Genomic DNA, 14,040 nt, shown 5'->3' on the forward strand with positions numbered 1-14,040 from the left:
GTAGTGTCTTTAATTCAATCTGAGCTGTAAACATGTCAAACTGAATGTTTATCAAACTACAATATGTCCTAATAAAATTACTAAAAAATAAAATAAAAACAATGGATTGCTAGATTCAATTAATTTGACCTCGACTGACAAAATAACTGAGTCACATCTTCCAATATGAAATAAACAATTAAAATTAAAATGAACTGCAGCTGCGTGACCTTGGTTTAAATGTCTTTTTATATTTATGTATAAGATCATTTATCTTTATGCATTCGTTACACGGGTATAAACCTAAATCCCAGTTAAAGTGACGTTCAGGAAGGTAAATGTACACCAAGTGTCTGAGGAAAAGTCCAACACAACTTTCAACCCATTTTCCCTCCAGTGGGAAGTTGCTCGTTCTGCAGCCGCTGATGATTTATTCATTCCAGTCATGATGTGATTATCTCGTTCATTAGCACCGTGCTCCTGGAGAAGCACCCAAACCTTCAGCAGCTGTGTTGGCCTGCAGGGCAGGAGAAGAGCCTGTAAGATCTGCTGTTAGTAGACTTTATTAAGAATTCACCCCGAGTGTGGGTGGATGGGGTCCGTGTGACGGGGGACGCTAAACAAAACAAGCCAGAGCCAAACATGGAGCCTCTTCAGGAGCACATGAATAATGGAGCAGGTGGAGGAAGTGCATCTTGTTGTCATGCCACTGAAGTAAACAGGCGATTAACATCCCAACGCTCACATCCACGTGAACCGTGCAGAACAAAGACCAAACCTTCTGACTGGTCTGCACCAGTGAGCTGACTTTTCACCAGGATTACATCACAGGAAGTGCTCACCGTTTCCTTGTTGGTCTGCAAACGCTCAGATTACCGTTTCCACGCAGGCTTTGATCTTTATAAGACGCCCGGTCCGTTTTCCACGGCGCCTGGAGCGATGTCTTCAAGTGGGCAGGAAACAATGGTGGAGGTAAACAGAGACGTCATCGAGCAGGGGGGGGGGGGGGGTTCCAGAGTTCTGATCATTATGATAAAAAAGGCGACACTGGCGGCAGATCGGTGCAGATTTAGGCGTTGATGACGTTCATGAACCAGCAGCGAGTCGATGTCGCAGATGAAAAACACAATCACGGCAGACGGAGGTGGATGACAGGCCACGCACAGCGGCGCCATCTTCCCAGAAGCAAAGACGCAACAGCTCCTCGTGCACCGTTCTCAATAAGTCTGTGCACAGTCATCCAGTCCACTCCTCAGAGGCTGAGCACCTGAAAGCAGGACTGAGGGGAGAGGGGGTTCTCTGCGTCTCTGGTGTGTCCTGCACGAAACGCCGGCTCGTTTCCCTCTCCATGTTCCTCTTACGGCGCCCAGGTGAGCAAAGGACCCAGGGAAAATGGCCGCCACAGAGTCCCCAAAAGTCGACCCAACGTCCCCGCTCACTGACGGTCACAGCTCCAAAAGTGCGTTGCGGTCATACCCGTAGCGTGGGAGGTGCAGGTGCAACATGCCCAACAAAAAGAGGAACAGAAGAAGTGAGTCGAAGCGGAGCGCTCATCAGTGCTGCCAGGCTGCGGTGCACGTTGATGATGAACAAATGTTTAGATGGAGGTGAATAAATTAGAAGTTTAACTTCTGAACATCCTTAATAAACCTAGAGAGAACATTTCTACTGATGCAAACTAGTTGTGCCTTTTCTGTTCCCTTCTGTCGTCTCCATGAGACCGTCCTGCTGCTTGAAGGAGTCTCCAGACGTGGAGGGAGGCTTCCTGTCTGAGAGGAACCCATGTGACTGAACCGTTTGGATGACCCCCCACCCCCCGCTGCCTTAAGGCTCTGGAACCTTTTGATTCTGAACATCCTGTGAGCTCACAGCAGTTTATTAACACAAGTATTTTACATAGTAAAAGTACCTCTAATCTGGTAACGAGTCATTTCGGCTGCAGAGTTTCATGTCGTCAGCTGAGGTGATGAAACGGTGACCACTGAAGCCATCTGGGTTTTATTTGGTGCAGCCGAAGGATTAGTGGGCACGGATTAATATGGAGGACATAAATATGAAGCGCTCCTCTTTGCTCTGCTTTAATTTTCCTTCCAGATCTCCTAAATTTGCCCCAACAAAGCCCCGGGGCTTTTTCCAGACAAGGCATTAAAGCCAAGCAGCAGATTTTCCATTAGCGACGTCTCAGGACAATTCACAGATTAAATGCACTGAAGATGTTTCATGTTTTTCATGGATCCTAAAATACTGTCTTATTTAACACAATTGGTATTTGATCTGTGGCACGGTGGAGCAGTGGTTAGAGCTGAAACCTCTCAGCAAGAAGGTTGCAGGTTCACTTCCGGGCCTGAGGCCTTTCACTGTGACGTTTAAATGTTCTCCCTGTGGACATGTGGAGTTTCTGCAGCTTCTCCAGTTTCCTCCTGCAGACCAGAAACCTCCATGTTGAGTTCACTGGTGACAAAGGTCTCTAGATGTGCATGAGCGTCTCAGTGGTTGTCTCGTTTGTCTCCACGTGTCCCTGTGATGGACTGGAGACCTGTCCATGTGTCCCAGTGATGGCCTGGAGACCTGTCCACGTGTCCCTCTTATGGACTGGACCTGTCCAGGTGTCCCTCTGATGGACTGGAGATCTGGATGTTCTCCACCTCTTGCACAGAGACTCCTGAGAAGTAAAGATCAGCTCCCAGTGACCCACAAAGGAAAAGCGAGTAATGGGACGGATGGATGGATGGCTAGCTGGCTGGCTGGCTGGCTGGCTGGATGGATGGATGGATGGCTGGATGGATGGATGGATGGATGGAGGGATGGACAAATGGACAAATATTATTTCCTGTCAGTTTCCAAAAGTCCCAAAACTCCAGGAAGTATGTAGATGTGTTGACTGGACAACAGTCAGTGGAGTTGTAGAGAACTTGCTCAATAAAACAACGAGGTTCTTAAAGACTGTGGAGGCTCCTCTTTGTTGTGGAAGTGATCCTTCTCCAAACATCTCCCCTGTTCCTCTCAGCTTTGTTTTCTGCTCATCCTGCATTTCACAGCAGCATGTAGGAAGGTTCAGTTCAGGTAGAAGAACCCGTCCAGAGGACCCGACTCCACCTTGTTAGATGTATCTACTAGATTCGTGAGCAGCATCAGGATGCTCCTCCTCCTTGTCATTGTTCTCCATGAGAGTCAAACTTTCTTACATCCATGAGTAAAAAAGCTACAATTGAAAATTGAGTTGCCATGTAAAAATCCAAGATGGCCTCGAGCACACGTGTAAACCATTGAGGAGGCGGTGCCGTCAATGAGGTGGATGAAGAAGGTCGTGTCGGGTCTAAAACATGGTTTTTCATGGACCCGATGAAGGTCTGTCCTCGGTTGTGAGCTCACCTGGACTTGTCTGGGTTTGTGTCTTTAGACCAGATCTGATCCAGATTAACCGGTCCACATGTAAACGTGCTTCTCTCAAACTCACTGTGTTCTCTAAGCCTGCTTGGGGCAGTGGGAGTGTCAGTGTCCTGCTCAAGGACACTTCAGTAAAGTGCAGAGGCTTGGTGTGAAACCCCGACTCCTACAAAGGAAGATGGCCGACCTCCCACTGGACTCTTTGGTTCTGCAGACCTGGAGAACGGCTGCTGTTCATAACGAGCTCACCTGTGGACTTAACGCTCTGATGTCATGCAACGTGCTTAGATGATGTCCTGTTGTTGTGTTTATGCTTGTGTGTTTGTTGTTGTGTGTTGTTGTTGTGTTTGTTGTTGTGTTTATGCTTGTGTGTTGTTGTGTGTTTGTTGTTGTGTGTTGCTGTGTATTTATTGTTGTTGTGTTGTTGTTTTGTTTGTTGTGCTGCACCGTGTGATGAGACTTTGTGTCAGATGTGAGTGAAAGCTGACGTCTGAAGCTCCGCCTCTCCAAAACGACAGATTCCTGCATCACCCCCCCCCCCCCGCCAAGAGTATCCTGTTGGCATGGCAACCATGAAGCACTGGTTTTAATTTCCCTTGATGAGAAGTGACGACGAGGATGAAACGTTAAAATGAGTGGATCTCTCCTCTTTAGGCGTAACCGTGACGACCACTTCAGTGGAACCATTTTTCTCGTGTTTCTGTTTTTATTTTCAGGCTGTAAAAAACGTTTGCGTCAACGTGAACACTTGCAAATGAAAGTTTCTTAACGCTGCTTGTGAGCAAACGGCGATTTGTTTTCAGACTGAAACATCAGAGGTAGAAACGAGTCTTATCTGTCGTTTGACCACGTCTGCGCTGACGGCAGCGGCCGCGAGCACAAAAGAAATTATGCAAATCTCCCTTTGAGCTCGTCAGCGGTTCCTCCTGGCTGGAAGACGCTGCCCTTTGAGTTCAAGTCTCTTCAGCCGCTCGCTGATGGAAAAGTGAACCATCTTTAAATGTTGTACACGTTGGAGCTCACCGGAGTCCTGAAATAAGGTTTCTGACAAGAAACCTATAGAGAAATTGCATTTCCTGTGAAAACGCAGTGTGAAAGCTTACTGGTGAAGAGCCTGCTGAAAAACAGCTGAAAAACAGCTGAAAAACAGCTGAAAGTAGCTGAAAGAGTTAAATTGCATATGGAAGGTGAAAGCAGCTGAAGCAGAACAAGATGTGAAAGGAGCAGTAAACAGATCTAAAATGAGCTCAATTCATTTTCTATGAGGCGAAAATGTCAGAAAAGGCTAAATATTTCAAACAGCTTAAGTTGCACCAATAACAAAAGTCATAGCAGGATTGTCCTGAAAGAGCCGAACATTTTATTTATGATTAGTTGAAAATGCACTAAAATTGTGGAATGAGAAAGATGCTGAAATATGTACGGAAGAAAAATGGATCACGGTAGATGATTCATAAACATTCAGACTGTTAAGGAGCATAATCCATGAAGCAGCTTCGTCATGAATGTGTTCAAAGGTTTGCCTCGTGTGCCATCCAACAACTTTAACTTAAAACACACTTAAAATATGTGCAGCTTCATGAAGAACTGTTTGCTACGAGTTCAGTGCAGGTAAGCTTCAAATCAGACTTCAATAAATCTGGACATGGATGAACAAACCCAGCCCGGCTGGAACTCTACAGCTTCACAGCAGAACTGACACGTTAGATATCGTTAACAGGAACGTCAGTGTTTCAAGTCAAAATGGTCTTTAGTGAGATTAATGCAGCAGCAGCGTGAAAAACACAAAGTACGCTCTAATGGATCTGTAGGAGAGTCAACGGGTCGGAGCTCCTGGTATTAAAATGCATTGATTAAGTGATGGGCAGCAGGTGGGAGCTCCTGGAGAAAAGCAAACACACTTTGCTCCACCGGAGCGTTCAGGTGTGTGTTCACACACAGAAGAGCTTCAGAAGCAGCTGTTGCTGCCTTTCTGTCTCAGAAAGGACCGGTCCATCTCCCTCAGATTACAGTGAGATGGATTATTCTCAAGTGGAACAGCTGCCGGTAATCCCAGGAGTGGGTGTCCCGATAAGTTCACCTTCAATTCAGACTGGACTGTGACAGAGAGGATGGAAGAACCTGTCCAGAAAGCAGTTATCAGGTCAGGGAACATGTCCAGACCTCAGTTAACGGGTCAGAGAACATCTCCAGACCTCAGTTAACGGGTCAGAGAACATGTCCAGACCTCAGTTAACGGGTCAGAGAACATGTCCAGACCTCAGTTAACGGGTCAGAGAACATGTCCAGACCTCAGTTAACGTGTCAGAGAACATGTCCAGACCTCCGTTAACGGGTCAGAGAACATGTCCAGACCTCCGTTAACGGGTCAGAGAACATGTCCAGACCTCCGTTGCTGGGAGTCAAACTGCAAATACTGGTCTGTGTGGGTGGGTTTGCGGTACACCTCGGTTTGCCAATGTCCTCTATCAGAGACCTCTATCAGTTTGACTCCCATCACCATTCCATTTTCTGACTGTATATCATGTCTCTCTCACAACTACCTGAAGCTCAGGGTAATCCTGATGAAAGGATCAACTAATTAAAATATATATATATATATATATTTTTTTTAATGTTCACCTCATCGTCTAAACACATTATCTAGTAATCCCCACAGAGCCGTGTTCAACCGTTACGTTTATGCTGTGATTTTGTGGCTGCACCGGGTCAAACATGGCTGCAGGGTATCAGAAGCTTTGTGGTTCTATCAGGCAGGGCTGTGCCTCAAAGAACAGGTAGAGGAGGGTGGACGGAGGTGGACGGGTGGGAACAGCCTGAAACTGAAGGTGACTGCTGACATTCACCCATGTGCCCTCTGCGAAGAAAGGAATAAGTGGCAAAACGAAGAGAAAATGATCCCGAGGCTAGAGCGAGCGACATCGGGGAGCCTGTGATTGTGGTTACTACGGCTACAGCATGCCCACCCCGCTGAAAAAGAAGGGGCTTGCAGAAAGGTCATGTGGTTTAGGAACGACTCGCTAAATCAACTCTGATGTGAGAGGTCCCTGGTGACGTCGAGGCTGAGGAAATGTAGCTGTTTAGCTTGCTCAGGAGGAACATAGATTGTTTCTTTGAGAGGTGCACGAGGTGGCTTACAGGAGACCCTCTGGGCTGTGAATCCTTTGATACGCCACATAAAGAGGACAAGAGATGCAGAAAGAGTGCAGGTGGAGAGACTGTGAGGTACGTCTCTGGCAGGTTGTGTTCTTTGAAAAAATCCGTCCCAAAGGGGGCAGACCTTCATCAGTGATTGTGGCGTGAGGAGGAGACCGGTTGAAAAGCATGCCGGGGTTCGTTGAACTCCCCCTCAGTCCCTGATATCTGTTTCCTGTCACATCTGGAAAACAGACAGCCCAGTTTAAGCCATTCACAGAAGGGAAATGATGCAACATAAATTTCAAGGCAAGGATGCTCCGTCTCTCCACCCCCCACCCCAAAACACACAAACACACCCGGCTCAGGATGAAGATCAATTTCTTCTCAAGAGCGAGTCAACGCAGAAACCAAAACTGAACTGACCGTTAGATCACAGCAGCTCCTTCCTCCTGGCAGCTGGAATGTAGAGGAGCTGCTCGGTCACACCAGCTGACGTCAGACAGTGGCGGCATGGACGTTTCCTCCTCGTGATGACCAGCAAGCCTTCTCTGCTGGGTTCTAGTTTGTGTTAAACGTCAGAAACTTTCATCAAACAGTAACAAGTCAGCAACAGGCTACAAATCATCCGGGGACAAATCAGACCTTCCACTTGACCCAGGTTGGAGGGCCGCTGGGAACATTTCATTTTAAAAAGTTTATTCATTTTAAAAATACAAAGCAATTCCATAACTATAAAAAATACAAGAGATTTAAAATGAAAGGCAGAAGAAAAAATCTTATTATATCTGCCTCTTTTTCAAACAATTAGTTCAATCATAATAATCTTCAAGTAACAGAACAAAACGAATAACTCTTTAATTTTTCTAATTCTAATACAAAAACACACTAAGATACTTCATATATTTATATTTTTTAACAATTCAGCTTTGATCTTTTTCTTAAATGTACACATTGACTTGACATTTTTAACATCACTCTCTAGAACATTCCACAGTCCAACTCCTTGGATTGAGGAACATCACAGATGGAATGGTTTGGTGAGGTCTGCTGGGCCGTTGTCAACGGACCTCACATGGCTCTGATTAATTGATTAACACGAGGTCTTTGGTGGTTAACAAGTCCAGTTCATGACACTCTGGGCTAACGGGGTCACCGCTCAGGGGTCTTGTTTTCTGCAGAGCAGCATGTGAAGCTTGTTGTTGCTGAACGAAGCCCAAGAATTCCATCCAGCCATCATCTTTACCTGCTTCTTCCTTTTCGGGTCACGGGGGTCACTTGTTCATTGATCTACACAAAGTGAGGTCAGTGAACAAGGCCAGGCTGATTCTGGCAGATCCCGATCACCACTATGAGTTCAGGTGTCTTCCATGTGGACGCAGGTATCTCCTGCCCAGATGTAGAAGGAACAGACTGAAAAACTCAGTCATCCCTGCAGAGATCAGGCTTCTCAGCGAACACTGACGATCTCTGTTATTTTAATGTCTCAATGTTTTGTGGGTCTACTGACTGTGAAACTAAAAGCCCCTTGGGGATAATAAAGATTCTTGAACTTGAACTTCAAGAAGCTCCTCCTCCTCCTCATGACAGAAACTGAAATCATTAAAGCATCAGCCTTCATCTCCCCCAATCATTGTTTCTATTAAGACCTTTCATCTTCATCACCTTCATCATCACGGTCCTCTCAGACTGATGAACAGACAGATGCTCAAAGCTCCGTCCTCCAGATGTTTGTTAAATGTTCCTCAGTCTTATATTGGAAAGAAGAGTCTCATCCTGGGAGTTAGTGACAGAAAGCTTCTTCCACAGAGGAAACATCTGCTCCTGTGCCTGCACACCTTGTTGGGTTCATGAGTCCAGTTATTCACTGACTGAACGTTCTGACAGTTTCACTGTAGACGGACGATGACGCTTTTTATTATTTGGGTATTCGTCTCTTTCTAACACAATTTATGAATCACTGTCTTCACATAACTTTGAAAAATTCCATAAAAATGCATCAAAACATGCAGCTCTGTTGGGAAAAGGCTGTGACTGTTTCTGGAGGAGGGGGCACAGACAACCTTCATCTCGTTCTTAACTGCTTGCTGCTTGTTCTTGGTCAGAGTTGCTCCAGTGATCATCCCTGGATCTTCTCCAGAAGTTAAAAGTCATTAATCATGGTTAATAGTTACAAAAGATAAAAACACGTTAACACGCGTTCAGTTTGAACCGTTTTATTAGGATCAATATCTGATTCTAAACCAGGGGTGCTTGGGAGGAGAACAGGTTCTATGATGAAAGAGAGATCTGGAGTTTTATTGTCTGCCTGATAAAAAGTGGAGGAGGATGATGATGAACAGGTGGAGAGGGGCGTGGCCAGCTGCCGGTGAGGACCAATCAACAAGAATCACAAAAATAAACAGAAACAGTAAAAACAAACAACACAGGTCCTGACAGTTTCGAGGAGTCACCAACATGTTTGAATAAACCTTCAGTGATCACCGGACCCAATCCAACATGGCCGCCAGAGCCAATCTGTCTCTTTAAATCAGGCTCCTGACTTCCTGTGTGTTTTCCTCCTCTCTGTGTTTTGGACCCGCAGAACTCGGTCGCCTCCATCCTCTTCCCGCCGGCCGCTCGCAGCGCGCGTGCCTCCTCCTCTGCGCACGGCTCGGCTCCGTGCAGGCTGCAGCTCGTGGCGTTCCGCGATGGGAAACTCTTCCCCTGCACCGGAAACTCCTCCAAGCTGGCAGACGACGGGAAGCGCAGGAGCGTCTCCACACCAGTTGCTTTCACCAAATTAGGTAAGAGGAAATCCATGTTGTTTCTCATCATCATCTTCAGCACCATCATCATCATCAGCATGCGTGTGATGTCAGCGCTCGTGCAGTCTCAGTCCATCAGTTCTGTTCTGCACAAACATGTTGAAAGAAGAAATGAATGAAATGTAAATGTGATCAGACTGAAGTTTGATTTGATTCTGAGCTGAGCTCTTCCCTCCCCAGCTGCAGTAAATGTCCAGCACTTGTCTGTGGTGTGCGCGCGTGCGCTGCAGGAGTTTGTGCGCACATGCTTCCAACAGTTTCCTGTTGCTTTTGCTCCCAGATGGCTGCAGCCTCGGGCTCAGCGCCGTCACCGTCGCGCTCCGGCACCGGGCTCCGGGTCTAGACCCCGCCGCGGCCCACTGGGACTTCGAGCTGCTGGATGGACGCGGCGGCTGGAGGCCGGAGGGCTGCCACATAACCGCGTCTGGGGGCGACACCACCACCATCCTCTGCAGCCAGCACAATAAGAACTTAGCCGTGCTAATGGTGAGTACCCTCCCACCCCCGCGCTGCTCGTGGATCTAATGCACCGTTTTTGTCCACCGTGACGGAGTCACGTGCCGTGTGGACACGTCGTGTTTTATTGTGGCTCTTCAGCAGGAAGTGTTAGCTGTGGTGGAGTCGTCTGTTGTGGGAGAGAAGGAGAGGGTGTTTAGTGGGAGCGCGCGCAGTCCCTCTCCAGCAGCAGCTGCAGGAGAAGCAGCGCAGCTGCTGCGCTAATTGGCTGCAACCAAAAAAAAAAAAAAGGATGCTGGACTGAGCTGAGCCGGTCCTGTGAGCTCGAACCTGACGCCACCGAGACATGCTGCCGTCCTCACACGGCAGGTTCTGCAGGTTCTCAGGTTCTGGAGGTTCTGGAGGAGCAGCAGAGGCGCAGTCATGGCACCGCAGCGTCTGCAGGACTCATCTGATTCTTTCTTCATGGAATGAAGAGAAATCCTCCGGATGTTTACCGACGAGTGGGACTCGTTAGACTGGGAGGTCAGTGCCCCCCTGCATGCCGGCTGGACCCCCCAGCTGCAGCTGTGGCGAGGAGGGAAACGCCGCAGAGAAGAGAAGCGGACATAGTGTGCGCGCGTGCATGTGTGTGTGGAGAGGTTGCTGTCGGAGGGAGCGCAGATGTCAGATTGTCAGTGTGCATGTGTGCGTGCACGCGCGTGCTTTTAAATCTGCATTTTAAAAAAAAATCATGTTTTGTATGAGAAGACTCTGAAGTTGAGCACGCCATGAAGTCAGGGAGGGGTTGTCATGGTGACGGATGGAAAGTGGTGAGGGTGAGGTCCTCGTGCTGGTGATGATGAGGATGGTGATGATGATGATGGTGGTGGTTCGGTGCCGGGGATCGTGCGGCTGGTAATGCAGTCACCACACCCGCCTGGTCTCTGCAGTGCCTGTGGAAACAGGATCCAGAGGCTCGTGACATCATCAGAACCTCCGGTGGATCCAACATGGTGCCAAACGGTTCCGCTCCAGCAGAACCTGTTGCGTAATCCTGTCAGGCTGAGGGCTCGTTGTTCAGGCTCGGAGGAAAAAACATCTTCGTTTGGTTTTAGCAGCAAACTTCATTTGTTCTTCTTCCTTAAACAGCCTGCAGGACAGATCCTGTCTGTGTGTCTGTTAGCAAAATATCTCATGAAACCGTGGATGATTGTGATGAATATCTCAGAAAGTTATCATCAGATTCACAACTGAATTAAGGTTTGGCATCAAACCAACTTAAGATGGCCGCCACAGCTAAGCAGCAAACACAAGCTGTGTAAGAGTCGGTCAGTTTTACAGAGAATGAGCTAAAACCTGCAGTGGTAGTAGCTGAGAGTCACTCCAAACACAAGGTGTGAATGCCAACCGATGGAGCACAGTTCTTGTTAAAACCTTCAGCTCATCAACGTTTGGAGTCAAATGTCCTCGAGCCTCTTTCCCTAAACGACCGTTTTCAACATCTGTTGACCAACTTTGAAGCTGAGAACTTGTTTATTCAAGAAGACATCTTAAATCCAGACGAGACAGATTGAACTCCAGCTGATGTGAGACCAGCTGACGTGAGGGACGGAGACGCTCGGTATTATTCATGTGTTCATGTTTGGAGGGCTTTAGCTGCTTTATTGGATGGAGACAAAGTGAGAGATTAAAGAACACTCTGAGTGTTAACACTCTTATCACAAGCAGAACTGGTTTGTTCCTCTTTGGAGTAAGCTGTTGGGGGAAGAATCAGTTTTGTTGTGTGTTTCCTTGACTGATGAAGCCTTCTGGATTGTAGGTGAAATGTTTCAGCACAAAAAAAAGAAACTGTCCAGATGACCTGACTGAAAAATGTTGAACACTTTGAGTGGATGTCGAGCACCGAAGGACAGCTGAAACTGTTCAAGTTCAAATCAGCCAAACGTAACAAACCTTTAGCTGTTTACTGATTGGATGGCTCATGAGACAAATATGTAAACACAAAGCTAAAGTTAGCCTCACAGCAGCTGGAAGCCAAAATTAGCTAACAGTTGCTAAAAGCTAAAGCAACCTCAAGAGTAAGGCAAACACATCCTTGTGATTTATACTCACGGTAACCAGGTAGACGTGAGATGGGACAAAGACAGGATGAGACGTGAGACGGGACAAAGACAGGATGAGACGTGAGCTGTAATAATGTCACTTCTTTCAAGAGTTGAACACGAGAACCTCCTCCTGTTGACTTTATGATGGGAAGGCCAAATTACAGTATCTGCTTTAAACATCTATCCATCCATCCATCCATCCCATATCTGCTTCTTCCTTTCTGAGTCACTGGTGTCCATATCCAGCAGTCAGACCTGGACAGGTCTCCAGTCCATCACAGGGACACCTAGAGACAATTTAGAGTTACCAATCAGTTTAACATGTTTTTGGTCTGTGGGAGGAAATCGAAGTACCCGGAGAAAACCCACGCAGCACGGAGAGAACATGCAAACTCCACCCAAAAGGTTCCCGGGCCAGGATTTGATCCACTGACCTTCTTGCAGAGAGGCAACAGCTCTACCCAGTGCACCACCATGCCACCTTGCTTTAAACGGAATGTGTTTAAAACATCTTTATGTTTTTATCTGGACAATATGATGCAGACTGTGTGAATTTAACAGGTTTATGGGTGAAAATATAAAAAATGAACATTTTTAAAGCGCAGGACTTCTACAGACCGAAGAGAAAACCTGAAGTGTCAGATTGTTCCTCTGTTTTGGATCTGATTTGGGCCAAAGCACACATCGATGTTCTCTTCTTCCACTTGTATAACACTTTGGTTTGCTTCTCCTGCACAACAGTAGTCATAAAACACATCAAAACGTGCAGCCCAATCAGGAGTCGCGTGCGGGGACTTGTGGTGGCGGTTTGAGCTGCACGACAAACTTTACTGTAGAACGTTGTGATGATGACATCAGCTGTGATGTCATCAGTGTCCACATGTGCTGCTGTGGACCTTCAGAGGAATCGTGTCCATCGGGTTTACTCTTTTTATACAATCACAGCTCAGCATGGAGGATTTTAGGGATTTGTTATTTATTAATTTAAAAACAAGAACAATGCTCATAATTAAACTAAAGAACGACACGGGCACATCGTGTAAACGAGCCCGATTTATTCACAAGACTAATTTTCATCTGCAGCTGGTTGATGGTACGAGATAAGAAAGACCTAACATCTGATAAACAACGAACAAAAGGATCAATACATTTACATCATTCTACTTTGGAAGAGTCCTGAGGAGCTGGTGTCTTTCACCAGCAGCCCCTGTGTGAGGGACGAGGACACCTGGACAGAGACACATGGAGACAAACGAGACAACCATTCACTCTCACCTAGTGACAGTTAAAGTTACTAATCAGCCTAACGTGCATGCTTTAGTCTGTGGGAGGAAACCTCTACATGCACGGAGAACACGTAACCTCAGACAGACTGGGAATTAAACCTACAACCCTCTTGCTGTGAGAGAACAGCTCTTATCACTGCTCCACTGTACACCCTTCAAGTTTTTTTTTCCAGGATCAATATATTTGTTTAAAACTTGATCAGTTGGTCAACGTGACAATCAGAACATTCGTGGACATCTTAAACTTCAGTAGCTTCATGTTAGAACAAAATATGCTCCGAACTTTCCAGACTTGTGTCAAACAAACTCTTCTTACTCCAACAAACATTTTCTAGTTTCTCCATCCAGACGTAGACATTTTGTCTTCTTCCACTCGTCTCTGCTGCAGGATGGGGGTTTCTTCTGAATCCACCTGGAGGTCAGAGGTCACCCCAAACTTTCACTGACTTCCATCGTTACGGAGCTCCGGCTTTTCTCTTCACAACTGGAAGTGACTTGTCACACATGTTCACACATTTTGTTTGTTTGTTTGTTTGTTTGTTTTCTAGAGGAGAGCTCCTCCATCAGAACGTTCTGCCCCTTATGATGCAGACTTGTTTTCATAAAGGATTCCCGTGGTGACTCTGTTTGAAGCTTACATTCTGCTTCGTCTTTGTCTGCCTGTCTCAACAAGAGTGCTGTCAGGGAGCGACAGATTCCTGTTTGAGAGCAGAGGGGGTTTCAGGAAGATTTCTGCAGAAATTATCCTGCGTTCTTTGTCGTGCACGAGTGGAACGTGCAGCTGTTGGATTGGACCAAAGTGGGCCCAGATTTCAGCACCAAGGACAGTTCCTGAACGTTCCTCTTTGAGCGTTCGGGAACTGTCCTTGGTGCTGAACTTTTCTTCTGTTGGGACAGAAGGAG

At 46.8% G+C, this 14,040-nt stretch overlaps 1 protein-coding gene across 1 annotated transcript in view; it reads left to right on the forward strand.

The window, feature by feature from the left end:
• LOC119420550 (adhesion G protein-coupled receptor A3) overlaps positions 1–14,040 on the forward strand; it is a 75,136-nt gene that overhangs the window by 40,288 nt on the left and 20,808 nt on the right. The window contains exons 8-9 of the mRNA XM_037687998.1: positions 9,086–9,287; positions 9,589–9,794. Coding sequence (XP_037543926.1) covers positions 9,086–9,287; positions 9,589–9,794 — 408 coding nt within the window. The remainder of the gene's footprint in view (positions 1–9,085; positions 9,288–9,588; positions 9,795–14,040) is intronic.

The sequence above is a fragment of the Nematolebias whitei genome, chromosome 1 (assembly GCF_014905685.2).
Source record: "Nematolebias whitei isolate Nwh7 chromosome 1, NemWhi1, whole genome shotgun sequence".
NCBI classification, from domain to species: Eukaryota; Metazoa; Chordata; class Actinopteri; order Cyprinodontiformes; family Rivulidae; genus Nematolebias; species Nematolebias whitei.